The 17,493-nt window shown below is 37.3% G+C and overlaps 1 protein-coding gene and 1 long non-coding RNA gene across 2 annotated transcripts in view; one reads left to right on the top strand and one right to left on the bottom strand.

The window, feature by feature from the left end:
* LOC118356580 overlaps positions 1–3,036 on the bottom strand; it is a 115,573-nt gene extending 112,537 nt beyond the window's left edge. Inside the window, exons 1-2 of the long non-coding RNA XR_004819852.1 lie at positions 2,532–3,036; positions 485–610 (exon numbers count right to left, since the gene is read on the bottom strand). This is a non-coding gene — a long non-coding RNA (uncharacterized LOC118356580). The remainder of the gene's footprint in view (positions 1–484; positions 611–2,531) is intronic.
* KCNU1 (potassium calcium-activated channel subfamily U member 1) overlaps positions 1–17,493 on the top strand; it is a 154,675-nt gene that overhangs the window by 8,211 nt on the left and 128,971 nt on the right. The window contains exons 3-7 of the mRNA XM_035725796.1: positions 10,151–10,212; positions 11,134–11,224; positions 12,305–12,416; positions 13,380–13,455; positions 14,640–14,715. Coding sequence (XP_035581689.1) covers positions 10,151–10,212; positions 11,134–11,224; positions 12,305–12,416; positions 13,380–13,455; positions 14,640–14,715 — 417 coding nt within the window. The remainder of the gene's footprint in view (positions 1–10,150; positions 10,213–11,133; positions 11,225–12,304; positions 12,417–13,379; positions 13,456–14,639; positions 14,716–17,493) is intronic.

The raw sequence follows: 17,493 nt of genomic DNA, 5'->3' as shown, positions 1-17,493 counted from the left end.
GGAAGCATCACAATTTGTTTGGATATGAGACAAAAATATTTCAAAAATAATGCTGGAAAAATTGACTAAATAAAAATGTATTTCACTGGGTTTTGCTCATTTTCATAATTCAGTGATACTTCTTAGGAAAAAAAAACATAAAAACCAGTCTCTTACTTCATACTTTACATCCATTGTTTTAAAAAAATAAAATTTAAAAACCTTCTCTACCACCTTGAGATGAGTTGTATCTTTATGTTTTATTTTCCATTTTCTTCCATTATTTCATATTTTATATTTATTATACTATCAATCATCAGGGACTTATTTTGTATGAGACTATGCCTTAGAAATCTTTATCAGATGAAAGACGAGAAAACTGGCAGGAGATACTAGACAATATTCACTGATTATTTGTGCATGGTTACATTGTCTTTTTTATGCACATGGCATAATATTCAAAAAAATCAAAGGGTACACAGTAAAAAATTCATTTCTTCCTTACCCCCATCTCCATCCACTGCTATGAGCTTCTTCCTTCAAATCTCAAGATTCTCAGCAACATTCTCAGATATATTTTCTTCAGGTGTTTAGGCGACTTAAGACAACTCTTCTCCCCCATAAGTTGTATCTATAAAATTTAAATTTTGAAATAATAAAATGTATTATTTCTTGTGGCAATTCTCTGTGGAGACTAGTAAAGTAAGTGGCTAATGCAGCCAGTGAAGGCAAAATTAGATCCGAATTCAGGTTAGTTAACTGATCTCTTGTGTCTTCAAATTGGAATATATCCTGGGAAAATGGGGTAGGGGTGTTCTAACAGATTTCCAAAAGGCCGGCTTTGTTCTTTATCAATTCTCCAAGTTTCATGGGTGCGATTTCCTAAAATGGATTTACCTGAGGACTTCTCACACCAGTCCTCCTCTCCCACCACCCTTTTAAAATCCATCTTACAAAACAGAGGTATTGTCATTACCTCTTTTTGATAAATGAAGAATCTGATGCATAGAGAAATAAAATACAAAAATTATAAAATGGGAATGAAAATTACTATCTGTAGTTTATTTCTGCAGAGAAATAAAATACAAAAATTATAAAATGGGAATGAAAAATACTATCTATAGTTTATTTCAATGAAAAAATGAGTTAATATATTAGAATTAACATAATCATTACATGAGTTACTAGTTAATATGTAAATATACACATGTATGCCTAGTACATAATACATATACAGGTATAACTTATTAATATTTTTGTAAACAATACTTAGTGCTTGCCTCTATAAACAAAAAGTGATTAAAATTGATGCTCAAGCCTATCTCATTCTAGCAAGAAGTAATATCCTTAATTAATTGAAAAAATCTACCTCATTTGGATAAATTTCCTATAGTTTTACTTCTTGGGTTTGAAAATTATTAGAATTTGTAGTATAGTTACGTTACTTTAATCAGATGTGTGTTAACAATTTAATGATAATTCAACCTAGAAAAAATTTTTAAAAAATTTATAGACAGGTGTCAGAAAATTCAGATGTCCTTTTAGTTTCTTGCACCTATCTTGAGATTACAAACATGTTTTCCCAGGTGTTTCTTACACGTGTTAAGCAGTAATTACTGAATCAACATGATAATATGCATTATAAGCATGATCATAAGGTCAGGTTTTTGCCAGTTGTCCTGGTTTAACTGTTAATAGAGTTACTTTCATTCTTAGAAGTTTATGTATTTGCACAATAAATAATATAGCCCCCCCTTAGTTTTAAATGAAAAGATTTGTTTTTTGAAGCCAGAGGTCACTTTCCAAGAAAAAGGAGCCACTAGAAGGAATGCAATTTTGAAAGTCTCCTTGACTGCTCTATAGACTAACTCTAACTTCGGTTAGAAAGAACACTTTTCTCTCCATACCTAATTCACACCCTTCCTCTCTCGTGATGGGCCATGTCCCTCTCTTTTGGTTTCATTTAGCCTTGCTGGAGATTTCTATATTTCGTTAGTTTCAATGATATACACGTATGTATATATAATTAATATCTTTCTTATCCTTAATTTCAATATCCCGTTTTTTCCCATTTATTTTGTTTGATTTCATTCTCCCCCCTCCAGTCAGTTTTAGTGAATGATGATACATAACATGCTACCCCACCAGTTCAGGGTGAGAATTTTTGAATAAACCTTCTCTGATACCAAGCCTGCTTCTTTTCCTATCATCCAAAAGTCTACCCGAAGCTTGGGAAAGAGCTGCCTAAATGGACCCTGAGTTTATTGGGAGAACTCCCAAATCGACGTTTCCCTTTGAAAGATGAGGCAGGGAGAGCAAGTTCAAGCCCCTAATGGCTTAATAAGCAATAAACCTGCTGCTCCCCCTTGTGAAGCTTGCCCTTAAAGGAACATCCTTCACCCACAGTTATTTTTCAACGTGGCAGCGGCTCACATTGTTTCTCATGGCAGGGGGCCGTGGGCTTCTTCTGGAGCCTGTACCCTCCCTCTAGCGGTGGGCCAGGTTATGGCGGCCTCCGCCATCTTGGGTTCCTCACGCTTCCTCTTTATTACCTGGCGCCGTTGCGGAGAGCCACCCGCAACTGGTGTGACGGCTTCTCAGGCCCCACCCTCCACTGGGGCTGCTTCTCCCAGTACGCCTGGTCAGGAAGCGGCCACACTGGTCAGCTTGCGGCGCAGACGCCTGATAGAAACAGCCACCCCTCAGGCTCTGGGATTTCTAGGGCCTGGTGGAAGGCGGTCCATGAGTTATGGTCGATGATGCTGTCCCTCTGCAAAAGCAGCACAGCACTGCTCAATCGGCTCCCTTTGCACAGCTTCCTGTGTCTCCGTTGTGAGTGTTCTGGCCAATACTTTGCTTCCTCGTGTTCGTCAATTTACTTGTCACTGGGTCTCCGAGTACAGAGTTTATTTTCGCTGCTGGGCCAGCTTGATGATCTGAGTCTTCCTGAGCTGTCCTCACACTTCCTCCTCAGTCAGCTCCCTAAAAGTCTGAGGTAACATTCCTTATCAATCTGGGGATCCCTGTATTCGGGGCCACCGCGGCAGCACCTCTCCTGGCTTAGCCTGGAAGCCGCAGGAAAGCACTGCGCATGCCCGGCCCCGGCTCCCACCGCGCTTGTGCAGCCTGTGCTCTGTGCGGGGCCTCATCTTTCCGGCTTGAGTGGTATTTGTTTTACAAGGATTTTTCCTCTGGGTACTTCCCTGGCCATATCTCATAGACTTTAGCAAGTGTTATTATTTTTATGAGTGCCTAATTCGTCTTGTTTGAAATTTTAATTTTGACTTCTTGTTTGAGTCATGATCTATTTAGAGAAATGCCATACGCTTTTGTTTCCTTGGGATTGAGTGGCTATCTTTTCTACTTTGGTAAAATTTTTGGTCCAAGAATATCACTACCTTTATGACTTCTGGTTTATGAAATTTATGAGGCGATCCATTATCGCCTCGTGCATGTTCAATTTTTATTGCTCCATTGACTTTTGAAAGAATATTATGTTTGATATATAAGCACTATTAATTATGTTATATGTATTTAACAATATCCTTAATTATTTGCTGACTGAAAGGGACATGTCAAAAGTTTTCATTTATAATTTTGTAGCTTTATCAAATATCTTGCGTTTCCAACACATTTTAAATTATATGTAATATCAATTACTACATAAAGTTACCTATTAAATCTTACTGCTTGATTGTGTCTTTTATCTATATGAAATATTGTCACAGTTAGTGGGTTGGGTTTTTTTGCTTGAAGAGTTTTGAATACAATATTAGCATGTAACTTTGCTTTCGTTTTATTCATACTTGATTGGGATATCTTTGCCCATCTGTCAATTTTCTGTCTAATTTCCTGTTAAATGTGTCTCCTAAAAATATCATGGAGCTGGATTTTTGTTCTCTTATTGATTTAAGAATACATTTTATTTGTTAATTTACCAGGGGAATTTGATTATTCTCCTTTATGGTGATTTGTTTTATTGGTCCTCATAATACTTAGAGATTGAGTTTGCTGCATAACAAAATATCTAAATATAAGTGGGTTAAAAAAAACAAATGGAAGATAAGTTAGTAAAGAAAAGGAAAATGGGTATTAGGCAGGTAAGAGCTCTGTCACAGTCTTAGTTCCTTATCTTACTGGCGAGAGCAGCATTACATGGTGACCATAAATTTTAAGAGACAGAGACTCAAACACTGGGTCCTCCACTTACTACTGTGTTATCTTGGGCAAATTCATTTTTCTAAACTGGATTTAATTCATGCAATATGCATAACCTCCTTTAGAGTATTGAAGGGAGAATTATATGATAATACACGTAAACCATTCAGGGTATGCTAAACATTGACCACTGGCTGATATTTTCATTTATTTGTTAATTTTTATTACTTCTATTTATTTTCTTACATATTTTGACTTGTATAATTCCATTTTTAGTAGGATATCATAGACGTACATGGTAAATCAAGTTCAGAACAAATTTCCCATCCTATATTTCCTCTGTGTATCTCTGCATGTTTTATATTATATCTTCCCCTTGCATGAGATCTTTGGCATGTTTTTCCACCATACCACCCCTCCTTCCTTCCAGAAATTGTTGAATGAATCTGAACATTCAGTTCTAGATTGCTGTTATGTTTTTTTGTTTGTTTGTTTGTTTTTAGCATTATACATCTGGTATAAGAATTTTTTCTTCATATTTGTTTTAGAGTCAAAAATTAATTGTATCAGTTTCATTAGGCACCAGTTTTCTTACATACATGCTTTCTGTTTCTGAATGATTTCTTTTTCTTGAGACTCCCCATATTCATTTGCAAGGGAAGGTGTGGGTGGTATGCTTTCATAACTTGAATGTCTAAAACATTTTTTTTTCCTTGCTGTCACTGGTGAATAACAGTTTTGTTGGGTGGAGGATTTTTGGCTTTCCATCCTTTTTCCTAGAATCTCTGTAAATGCAGTTGTTCAATATCTTCTAGCACTTAAAGCTCCCTGTTAGAGATGAAGCTCATGTGTCTCAGCTTCAAATCCACCGTCTCCCCTCTGCTTTGTGAAATGAGACCAGGCCTCAGCAACTACCTGCATCCCAGTTTTTCCAACACTGCCAGAACAGTCTTCCATCATCTCCTCAGAGGTACCACCACCAGTCGGGTCAGCTAGGACCCCTCCTCCAAGGTCTGAAACTCAACTCCAAAGGGCACCTCTTTTAAGATGCTAATGTTGATAATCCTGACCTTTTTTTGTTGTTGTTGATTTCCCAGACTTTGGGGTGCAGGTTCTTTCATTTACTGTCTCTATATTATCCCCATCTTCTCCTTTTACCTTTCCAATCCTCCAGTGCTGTTTAACAAATTTTTAGGATCTCACTAGGAACACTAATTGTAATTTGACAAAGTTTAATTACATGTTCTATATTAATGCTTTCATTGAAGGTCATTTTATCTCTTTTCTCTGCTTGAGCCTATTTTCTTACACTTTCCATGTAAATGGCATTTTCTGTTGTCTGCTAATATTCATAAATGAAGGTTTAGAGTATTCAGTGTTCCTTGTTTACTGTGTTGGCTGCTGTTGTGTTCTACAGATACACACATAATTAGCCACCAACTAAATGGGCAGTTTTAAGCCCCACTGTGGAAATCTGTCCCAATTTACTGGGTGTTTTTCTACACAGACAAACACAGGGGATAATGCTATGGCCAACAACTCCACAAACAAGGCTTTCTCTGGGCCAGGTCTCATGTTTTTCAGTTTATTTCTCTGCTTTCCCAGGTGCTTCTGGGAAAAGTAGTGTTGATGCTGCTAGCCAAGTGGTCCACCATCAGCAGCGGTGTGGTGGCAGTCTCCCGCAGGTCCCTCTGGCTTTGTGGCTTTATCTTCAGTGTATGGGCTCAGGTGGAGGGCTTTCTACCCACCCACCCCCACCCCGTCCGCCCCCAAACAGCCATTCCTTCCAGATTTTGCCTCCCCAACCCAAGGGAAATTTACATGTCTTCTTGGAGTTTCCTCCTATTTTTGCCTGACTCACTGAGCAGTGTTCATAAGCTGCTAGCTCCCAGTGCCTGCTTTTGGTTGGGTATACATTTTTTCTGTTTGTTATATATTATTTCTGGATAATATTCTTTTGGTTTGTGGCATGAGGTTGGTATTGTTCTTAGTTTCAGTGAAACTAAAATTTTCTCTTTTTCGGAGGGTGGGGTGTAATTTCTGTGGTTTGGAGGATTGCCATCCTCTTTCTGGAAGCCTGTCAATATTTGGTTTATACTTGAAGAATCACTTAGTAAGAGAGAAAAAAATCATGTGTAAAGAACAGAAAAATATTTCATGAAACTATTAATAACTATCAATACTGAGATATATGTATATAATCTCCACATATCCACTCCCAACATCTGTCCTGAGCTGCAAAATACATTTCTAACTGCTGTTAGACCCACAAACTTAGTAATATCTCTATCGACATTTAATGTAGATATTAAAATGGAACTTATAGTGAGAGCAGAGAGCCCAAAGAAATAGATGCCAGTAACTGTCAGGTATTAAGTAAGCTGCAACATTGCCACTTACAAAGCAATTGGAAGAAAACAAGTTGAAGCTCTTAGCCTCTTACCCAATCACATGTAAATTAGGGTAAGTTAGTTCTTTATGAATTTTGGAAAATAACATTTTATTAGATATATCATTGCAAATATTTCTCCCATTCTGCAGGTTGCCTTTTAGTTTTATTGATTATTTCCTTCACTGTGCAGAAACTTTTTATTTTGATGAAGTCCAAATAGTTTATTTTTGCTTTTGTTTCCCTTTCTTCCAGAATCATATCTAGAAAAAAGTTGCTACAGCCCATATCAGAAAGGTTACTGCTTGTGTTCTCCTTAGGATTTTTATGGTTTCAAGTTTCACAATCAGGTCTTTAATCTATTTTGAATTTATTTTTTTGTAAGAAATGGGTCCAGTTTCATTCTTTTGCACGTTGCTGTCCAGTTTTCCCAACATCATTTGTTGAAGAGAATTTCCATTGGATATTCTTTCCTGCTTTGTTGAAGACTAATTTACTATATAGTTGTGGGTTCATTTTTGGGTTTTCTATTTTGTTCCAATGATCTATGTGTCTATTTTTGTGCCAGTACTTTTTGATTACTACAGGTTTGTAATACAACTTGAAGTCCAGAATTGTGATGCCACCAGCTTTGCTTTGCTTTTTCAAGGTTGTTTTGGCTGTTGAGTCTTTTGTGGTTCCGTACAAATTTTAGGACTGTTTATTCTATTTCTGTGAAAAATGCTGTTGGTGTTTTGATAGGGATTGCATTAAATGTGTAGATTCCTTTGGTAGTTTAGACATTTTAACAATATTTGTTCTTACAATCCATTCCATGGGCATGGAATGGTTTTCCATTTCTTTGTGTTGTCATCAGTTTCTTTCAACAGTATTTTATAGTTTTCAGAGTACAGGTCTTTTACCTATTTAGTTAGGTTTATTCCTAGATACCTTACTGTTCTTGATGGAATTGTAAATGGGATTGATTCCTTAATTTCTCTTTCTGCTGCTTCATTATTGGTGTATAGAAAAGCAATAGATTTCTGTGCACTGGTTTTGTATCCTGTGACTTTACTGAATTTATCAGTTTTAGGAGCTTTGGGGTGTCATCTTTTGGTTTTTTTATGTAGAATATCATGTCATCTGCAAATAGTGAAAATTTTACTTCTTCCTTGCCAATTTGGATGCCTTTTATTTATTTTTGTTGTCTGATTGCTGAGGCTGGAACTTCCAATACTATGTTAAATCACAGTGCTGAGAGTGGACATCCCTGTCTTGTTCCTGACCATAGAGGAAAAGTGCTCAGTTTTTCCCCTTTGAGGATGATATTAGCTGTGGGTTTTTCATATATGACCTTTATTATGTTGAGGTATGTTCCCTCTAAACCTACTTTGTTGTTTTTTTTTATCATGAATGAATGTTTTACTTTGTCAAATGCTTTTTGTTTTGTATTGCATCTATTGAAATAATCTTATGGTTCTTATCCTTTCTTTTATTAATGTGGTATATTATGTTGATTGATTTCGAATATTGAGCCACCCTTGTAACCCAGGAATAAATCCCACTTGATCGTGGTGAGTGATTTAAAGAACTTATAAAACTCAATACCTGAAAAACAAATAACCCAATTAAAAAATGGGCAGAAGACATGAGTTTTTTCGAAGAAGACACAGATGGCCAACAGACCCATGAAAAGATGCTCAACGTCACTGATCATTAGGGAAATACAAATCAAAACAACAAGAAAATATCACCTCACAACTGTCAGAATGCCTAAAATCAACAACACGAGGAACAACAGGTGCTGGCAAGGATGTGGAGACGGGAACCCTCTTACACTCCTGGTGGGAATGCGGATGGTGCAGCCACTCTAGAAAGCAGCATGGAGTTTCCTCAGAAAGTTAAAAATAGAGCTACCCTATGACCCAGCAATTGCATTACTAGGTATTTACAAAAAAAAAAAAAAAATCAAAGGGATACATGTACCCCATTGTTTCAGCAGCATTATCTACTATAGCCAAATTATGGAAACAGTCCAAGTGCCCATCAACTGATGAATGGGTAAAGATGTAGTATATATGTAGTATATATTTATTCAGCCATAAAGAAGAATGAAATCTTGCCATTTGCCACAACATGGATGGAACTAGAGGGTATTATGCTAAGCAAAATAAGTCAGAGAAAGACAAATACCATATGATTTCACTCATATGTGGAATTTAAAAAACAAAAGAAGTGAGCAAAGGGGAGAAAAAGAGGAGGCAAACCAAGAAACAGACTCTTAACTATAAAGAACACACTGATGGTTCCCAGAGGGGAGTTGGGCGGGGGGGAATGGGTGAAACAGGTGATGAGGATTAAGGAGTGCACTTGTGATGAGCCCTGGGTGATGCATGAAAGTGCTGAATCACTATATTGCACATCTGAAACTAATGTTACACTCTATGTTAACTAACTGGAATTTAAATAAAAACGTTAAAAGAATTAAGTGAAGTTGGAGATAGAAGAGGATTTTTAGAACAAGTTCTGTGTGGCAGAGGTGTGGGTGTGCTTTTGTCTCATGTCAAGCCTAGAGAAAGAGGCTTAAGAGGTACCGCTCAGAATTTTCAGTTTGCATCTCTTGGAATGCTGGGGACACAGAGGACTGACATCTGCCTCATTTGTGATAAGGGGCCTTTGAGCTAGCTGCTCTATGCAGAAGTTGTCACACTGAAGGTAATCTGTCCTTCTACTATCTGTTGAGGCAAAGAATGCCTGAGTTGTTCCAGTGGCCAGATTTGGGTCACATGTGAGAGTTTTCTCTTACCTGCTTAAGTAGGCATCTGGAGTGGTACGGGTCCCAGCAGAATAAAGGCATATGAGGTGTACTGAGAAAAGAGTTGTAACCAACCAGTTCAAGAACATGTTTCCACTCAATCCAAGGGAACTGCAAAATGGGACCTTTATGAGTATTATCCCCACTGCAACCCTTCTCCCTGCTCCCCTTTCATTTCTGATCCCCTTTACTTTAAGGTGACCTGAAAAGTCATGGAGGCTGCAAAAGATTTTATTCAAATGCCTTGATGGTTTTGAAGGGGTAAGCTTCTGATTACATTGACAAACCAAGCACATTGCTGTTAAAAGCACTCGTTTTCTTTTCCTCACTTACAGCACATCCCCTCCTGTCAAAATCCTGACTATCCTTTAGATGGACTTGTTGGAACTGTTTCTTCTATAGTATCACAGGCAATTCAAGTCCAGAGCCTATATCCAATAGCCCTCATTCCCAGCATGTAATACAGTATATAACACATATTAAGCACTTCATAAATGTTTGATGAGTGAAGGAATGAATAAATGATAGGACTTCTTGAGCAGATGGAGGGACAAGCTGTTTATTCTAAAGTATGTGGGAATTTAAATTATATAAGTAAAATGAGTGGGTGTATGTCATTTATTGAATACCCAGTAAAGGTCCAATCAATTTTTCTTGAATGAATGAATGAATGAATGCTAACATAAATAAATGTGAAAAATGACTACATATACATAGGCAAGGTTAAAAGAGAAAACACAATTTTGTTGGTTTGTTTATTCATCTATATGTAGATATAGATATAAATAAAATGATTTGCACATTGGCTGGCTTTTTTTCTTTCTTTCCAGGTGATCCTTGTATTTGTACTAAGCATTGGGTCTCTAATAATCTATTTCATCAACTCTTCTGAGTGAGTAAAATCCCCAGTCACCCTTGTCTGCTATGTCAGTAGGTTGCCAGCTAATTTGGAATTTTCTGTCAGGAATAATGCTTAACATGCTTTTAGACATACCCACACACAAACTCATAAAAAAGGATAAGTGTTCCCCACCCAAGAAGCACTACACCCAATTCCACAAAAAAATGCACGAGTTTCCCCTGTATCCTGTCATCATGAATTGCTAGGGGCTGTGGTGCTGTACACAGGTCTATTCTAGAGTGTCAGAGACTAGAAGCCTCCAGCTGTGGTCTCCAACCTTGGTCTCCACTGAGGAGGGTGTTCTATGCCTTTGGAGTCCTTATGTGTTGAAACAGAAGTTCTTTAGTTGTTTCAGAGTTTCTCATAGGTTTCAAACAACTTTGGATGGTTTTGAGAAAGGAAAATGCTAGACCTCACCTGGGATAAAGGAGCACATTATTGTCTGCTCTTCTCTAAAGCCATTCTCTTCTATGCCCAAGCTAGTACAGTTTCTTGGACACAACCCAATCTAATATGAACTCCACACTGATCAGCTAGCTAGGAATTACACTGGATTTCCAGCTGAAGTAAAATTGGGATTACAGGGCCACTGAAGTCAGACTATTTTAGAAAGACTAGGGAAACTAACAGTCTTTGTTTTGTGAACTCCTTACTGATCTTTTAGGAAATTTTCCTTAAATTTGGATCAGATCAATCCATTTGACTTAGAGTAGCTCTGTATCAGAGGGGTATAGAAGCCAAAATGTCCTGGCCGGGTAGATGGTTTTGCAAACCAAGAGGAGCCATGTGTCTTGGACTAACCAATCATGGTGAATAAATAGAACACTGACTGCTCTTTCTCTTCATTTGGTCTTGTATAGTCAGAGCTTTTAAAATGTACATCTTTATACATTGCTCTTGTTTCTTTTCCAGCCCTGTTGGAAGCTGTTCTTCATATGAAGACAAAACCATCCCTATTGATTTGACTTTCAATGTGTTCTTTAGTTTCTATTTTGGGTTGAGAGTAAGTATCTATGGAAAGAGGGAGTAAACAGATGAACACAACAGGTGCCACTCAAAGAGGTCTATGTGTGTCTTCATTGTACTATCTGCCTATGTTTTCAGGCTCTAAAACTAGAGGGTCTGTGCCCTAAATTGTCCAATGTATAAAGAGGCATGAAAACTCTCTCTTGCCCTTGAAACTGTATCTTGGCCAAAAATCCCAATGCAAATGAAAATGATTCCTTTTTAAATATCATCACCCTGTCACGCTGTCCTCCTTATTGGCTTCCCACCTACCACCGAGAAAGCTTTGCTAATAACCACAAACTAGCAAACCTGAGTAATAGCCTCTGAAAATGTCATTGGTTCCACTGATGGCATATGTGCCGTATAACTGTATAAAATGTTTGCATATCTTTGTTTCATTTTTGTTATACTCATTTATTAAATAGTTCTCTCATTCCACAGGAATTTATTGAGGATCCATCCTAGATCTAGATTTCATTGTGTTTATCCATCCCATGTTTATGGGAGAGACTGTATGTGTGTGTGTGTGTGTGTATACACACATGCAAGTGTATATGTGTATGTATCTGTGTATATAGACATATGTAATGTGTGTGTGTATGCTCTGTATTTTTATGACCTTCCTTCAAAACTTAACTCTGACCGCACTGACCATAAAAATCTTTTTAGAGTAACCTCCCTCTGGAAATGCTTACTTTCTTAATCTAAATAGGGAAGCTCCGACACGGGGTTTGGCCAGCCAACTTTCTAGATAGTTGTGCTTTTTCCATTGAAGGCCATCCTAAATCTTCATTGCTCACAAACAGGAGGCTTTATCTAGGCAATTATATAAATCAGAGAGTTCTAGGAGCAGAAGGAAGGTCAAAGTGTTTATTCTGAAGTGTGAGAGTTAAGATCTGTTGAGTAAAATGGGTTCATGTTCATTTATTGAACACGCACTAAATGTAGGTTTCTAATAGAATGAGATTAAAGCTTCACTGGATGAGTGAAATGTCGCTGAATAAAGCCACTCTTATGTTCATTTTAAAATTGTCAAGGGTAACAGAATTTGGGGTCTTTTGTTTCTATTTCATAGTTTGTGGCAGCCGATGACAAGATCAAGTTCTGGTTGGAGATGAATTCAATTGTAGACATCTTTACCATTCCACCAACCTTTATTTCTTATTATTTGAAGAGTAATTGGCTAGGTAAGTGTGCTGTGGGAATCAGGAGCAATTTCTAAAAAAAAAAAAAAAAATCTTCCACATTCACTCATAAGTACCCTTCATTTTCCTTTAAAGCCTAAATGCCATTTAAAAAAATTTATCGTCATGATTATATGGTTTTGTAATATATTTTCAGAACTTATTTTTTTTAAACTCAGTACCTGGTGATATACCTGATACAGAGTAGGTGACAGTAGCTGTTTATTGTTTATGGACTGACTCATCCACAACCTGAGCGGCAAGGCCCAATCATCCCATCCCCCTGCAGCCCCTCTATGCTGGAATCCCACAGGGACTGGAAGATGAAAAACCTCCCTGGGTCTTTAAAAGCTCTAAATCATCCTTTCCAGACAGGCTGTTAAAGATTTATTTAATTATTTTGTTTTTAATGTGGATGCATGGACAGCACGTGAGCATTATGTGGCTTTTATCAGTTTTTATGGAATTTTATATTATTATCTATTACCTATCAAATATTCCTTGCGGTCCCAATTCTCAAACTATGTAAAGTAAAACATCATGCAAAAACTGAAGAGCAGATCGCAGAGATTCTGCAGTCAGGAGTTTAAGTGGTTTATGAGTAATTGCCTGTTCTAAAGAGGAGTTCAATAGAGTAAAATGTTAAGTAGTGTTTATTATACATGAGCTATGCTTCCTTAGGCTTTATATTATTAGCTCAACAGCTCTATGAGGTAGGGACTTATAATTCCCATTTTGCAGATGAGGAACTACAGAAGTTAAGGGAACTGCTTTAGATTACAATAGCTGTTTAGTGTCAGGGCCAGGATTTGAACTAGAGGTCATGCTCTTAAACTTCTGGTGTGTTGTATTCGAGCATCTCTAGGAGAGGAAGAGTAGAAATAGTCCCAATGGTGTTATAACACAGAGTGCTCCCTGAAGTGACCCTCTCCTTTTGGCAGATTTCTCCTTTTGATTGCTTTGTAGGTTTACGGTTCTTAAGAGCTTTGCGGCTGCTAGAACTCCCTCAAATCCTGCAAATTCTCCGAGCCATCAGAACCAGGTAAATGCTAGCCCTGCCTTAAGTCCTGCTTACTTCCTGGTTTGGATTAGGAAATTAAAATGTAAACTGAACCTTCAACTCATTTCCCGTCAGAATTTCAGTGCAAATCCCGTGAAATCCCTTAGCTCCCACGGTACTATTCACTCACTCACTCTCATTGTATTAACATCATATGCTGGCTGAGAACTTTGTCATCACTTGAAAGAGTTTGTTTCTTCTTTGTTTTGCAGAGCTATGATGTACAAGTCCATTTAGACTTTAATTCTGCCTCTCCCCTCAAAAAAATTTTAAAAGTAATTCAGAGGCTTTGGTTCTACATACTTGCTATCATGAATCACATCTCTTCTGTCTAGGAATGTAAGACCAATTTCTCTGAGCATGAGGTACCCAGTAGCAGCCGTGAAACTGCTTACAAAAACAGAGCCACCTAAATGTCTCCAAAAAAAAAAATCCAAACTATCTTGAGCAGCAATACTTCTAAAGTTTTAAGCAGTTTGGTTTAATGTTACCCACTGAAAATCTCCATGTCTCTATGTTCTCCCTAGAAGCATCAAATTTTATAGGCCATTGGATTTCACTGCTAAGTGTTCATGGTTTACGGAGCAGTCGGGACTGGGCTGTTCTTGTGTAACAGGTGGCCCTACCTGAAAACCATAGAAATTTCAGCTAAACTCTAGAGCTTTACTTAGGAAACAGGAGCTTATCTGATCCCCTTCACTCAAAGATCCTTGTATGAGTTTAGCAATATGTCATTTCTGCGATCTACTCAAAATTCCATTTTGCAAACCCATTCTCTGGATTCCTAGGATACTGCACTTTGTATAGTTACTTTAGACAATGTAGAAATCTATCAAATTTATTCTATGATGATACACATATTTTTAAAAACAATCTAATATCAGGCTAGTGAATGCCATAGCAACTTGTAAAGATTTTGAACAAGTGTGTGTCACTGGCTATGTTAAGAGCTGGCCATCTCTGACTCTAATGTATATATGAATCAAATAGAGGATGTAGATCTATAGATCAGGGGTGGGGTCTGGGATCCTGCATTTCTAATAATGCTCCCAGGTTAGCACACCATTGCTTCTGGCACAGAAGAGTAGCCAGATTTTAGAGGATGGGGTATTGTGTTTTTCTGGAACCTGTCAGAACCCGACAGTTTTTTGTCTTTCTTCCTCTAGCAATGCAGTGAAGTTTTCCAAACTGTTATCAATAGTCCTCAGTACCTGGTTCACTGCTGCAGGTTTCATTCACCTGGTAAGCATCTCATCAAACTCTCTAATCTTGCTGGTCAGCATGAACATCTTTTCTTTTAAAAATTCAGCCAAACCTTCTGAACTCCTGTCTCACTGTGTGAGGTTTATCATTTTACTTCCCCTTTGTGGGTCTTCTGCACCCCCGTATTTTCACAAATACATATTTCCTGCACTCAGGATATCTATGTTCCTTCTTTCAACTTTCAAAACTTGCTCACAGGAAAGGATCTAACAAGCTTACCCTTCAAAAGAATAAGCAATAGATGAATCTTATTGCTTTATCTTCATAGAGGTCTCAGCATTTTACAAAAAAATAAAAAGTCAAAGAAATGAAGGCAGTGAGAGATTTTAACACTGATGAAGCTGGAGAGTTGTGGGAGAGGAATTGGTGAGTAGCTAAGGGGAGCTTTGGGATTTTTTTAGTTCTGAAGTCTATCTGCATATATAGCTGCCTCCTTTGCCTGTAGGAAAGGCTCATTCTTATCTCACGTAATCAGCTTTATAATAAATAGATTTCAACAATAAGGAACAAACACCTGGACTTTATTACTTGAGGACAGTTGAGAAGCAGTCATTAAAAATGCAGAAATTGAAGTAGGATCTTAAAAACAGAGGTCTTTGAGGAAAACAAAACAAAACAAAAAATACAGCAGGCATATTTTCTCTTGAGTCCTTATTTCAAAATTAATTAAAACATTAACAATAAAAAAGAAAAAAATTTGAAGTTACCATCTTCAGCTGAAAACAAAATGTCAAACACCAAATGCAAACCATGATATGAACCTTTAAAGAAATCTAAAACCAGCCGCATCCCTCCTTAGTCCTCAAGCAGGAGAGAAATTGCCCTGAGAGAAGATCAGAGCAATACAAGCAGATTCTGGATCTAGAGTATTGCACCTGGGTGCATGGGCCCACCATGGGAGCAGCAATCATCAGTGTCCTTCTGAAGATCTGTTGGTAATCACAGGATGGTAGACAAGAGAGTGCTACAGGAGAAACCATGGTAACGGGAATTTTTCACCTTCAGTAGCAGTTCTAATGAAGGGCTCTTGGGCTGAATGTGGCCCATCAACATATTTTATTTGACCTAATTAGTTTGTATTTTCTGTTCTATTTTTTTATTGCTTGCTCACTTTTATGGTGAACTCACATAAAATCTCAGATTTCTGGATTCTTTGGGAAAATACAAAGTTCTGGCTATCCATTCTCCCAAGGCCACCAATAGTCCTAGTGGAAGACTAGCTGCTCCCTGTTAATAGCATGTGCTCTTGAGTTAGAAACAGTTTCAACCAGGCTCACTTGAATCAAAGTCTCTTGCTCAAACTTTCTAAACATGTGAACATGTGCCCTTGTTGGGCTTCTAGTCACCCAAGTGAGGAGACCTTCAATGAAGGATGCATGTAGAGAAAGATGGAGAAGCAACCAGATGGCTTGTGTTGTAAGGGGATCCACTGTAAGTCACCCCAACATTTGTTGAAAACCTATAAGAGCTAGATCCCAGAGCAAAGAAAATGGCAGATTTTCTTGGGGAAGGATATTTGAAATGACAAATCAAAATGAAAGCTATAATTGTCCCAGCTCACCATCTTCACATATACTTATTGGCCTTCAGCTAAAAGTTGATATGATTAAAAGGTGAGTATTAACCAGAAAGAAATCAGGATGGTGCCCATGCTTAAATTCTGCCAAAAATAGTAAGGAGGTGTGGTAGAGAATAGACATCAGTATATAACAACAGTTCTTTAATGTAATAGAAGAATAACAATTACAAGATAATTTGTCCAAGTAAACAAAGGAAAAGTTAAGAAACAAAGAACATCCATATTTGAGAAAAAATGCAAATAAAAGGCTTTAAAAACTAAAAATACTAATTTAAACAAAATATATAAGGTTTAAAATAAAGGATTATTAATCAGCAGCAGGAGTTGGAAAAATGGACTGAATGATATCAGAAAAAAAGGAAAAAGTATTACTAGAGCTGAAAACTACATTAGAGAGAACCAAAATATAATCAATGTGACAGAAACATGCTCAGGAACATGGTGGACAAGTTTGCGGCAAAAACATTGACGTGGAAAAGAACAAAGGTACTCCAAGCAATGTTGATTGAACAAACTATAAAATTAGTGTTCCTGAAGAAAAGAACACGACAAATGGCACCAGAAAAATGCTTTAAAATAAAAATATAAATAAATAAACAAAAATATAAAAAATATATATGTTTACATATAAACATATTATATATAAAAATATATAAATAAAAATAAAATCTGTGGATTAAAGGGTGCACTGTATCCCAGGGAAAATGACCCTGAATTATATATTCCAATCATATTCTGGAGCAGTTTACTGACCTTTAAGAATAAGGAGAGAATCCAAGCAGAAGAAAGCAAAGTCTATATAAGAGGGAGTCATGAAACCAGCCTCAAATTTCTTGTCAACATCAATCAATACCAAAGGTGATAGAGTAGAGTCTGCAAAGTTGTGTGAAAGTATAGCCTATCCTGCCATTTTAAGTACTCAAGAGAAAATAGCACCCATGGGTCCCTTTTAAAAATGTATCTTGATATAAAATCCAGCCCCATAGGAGATGAATCAAAACCAGGAGCTCAGGAAAGAGGAAACTATGATATAAAGTAGAGTTGGTGATTATTGAATGAATTAGAAGTAGATTAAGATGTAACTGAGGGAATTACGGTTGCAGACTTCACACACATGTACAATATAAAGATGACATAACTTGTGCAAATGGTGGGGAGGTGAAGAGGAGATGGGAGAG

The sequence above is a fragment of the Zalophus californianus genome, chromosome 2, assembly GCF_009762305.2.
Source record: "Zalophus californianus isolate mZalCal1 chromosome 2, mZalCal1.pri.v2, whole genome shotgun sequence".
Classification (NCBI taxonomy): domain Eukaryota; kingdom Metazoa; phylum Chordata; class Mammalia; order Carnivora; family Otariidae; genus Zalophus; species Zalophus californianus.
The sequence above is the reverse complement of the archived record's forward strand: the minus strand, read 5'-3'. Positions and strand labels throughout refer to the sequence as shown.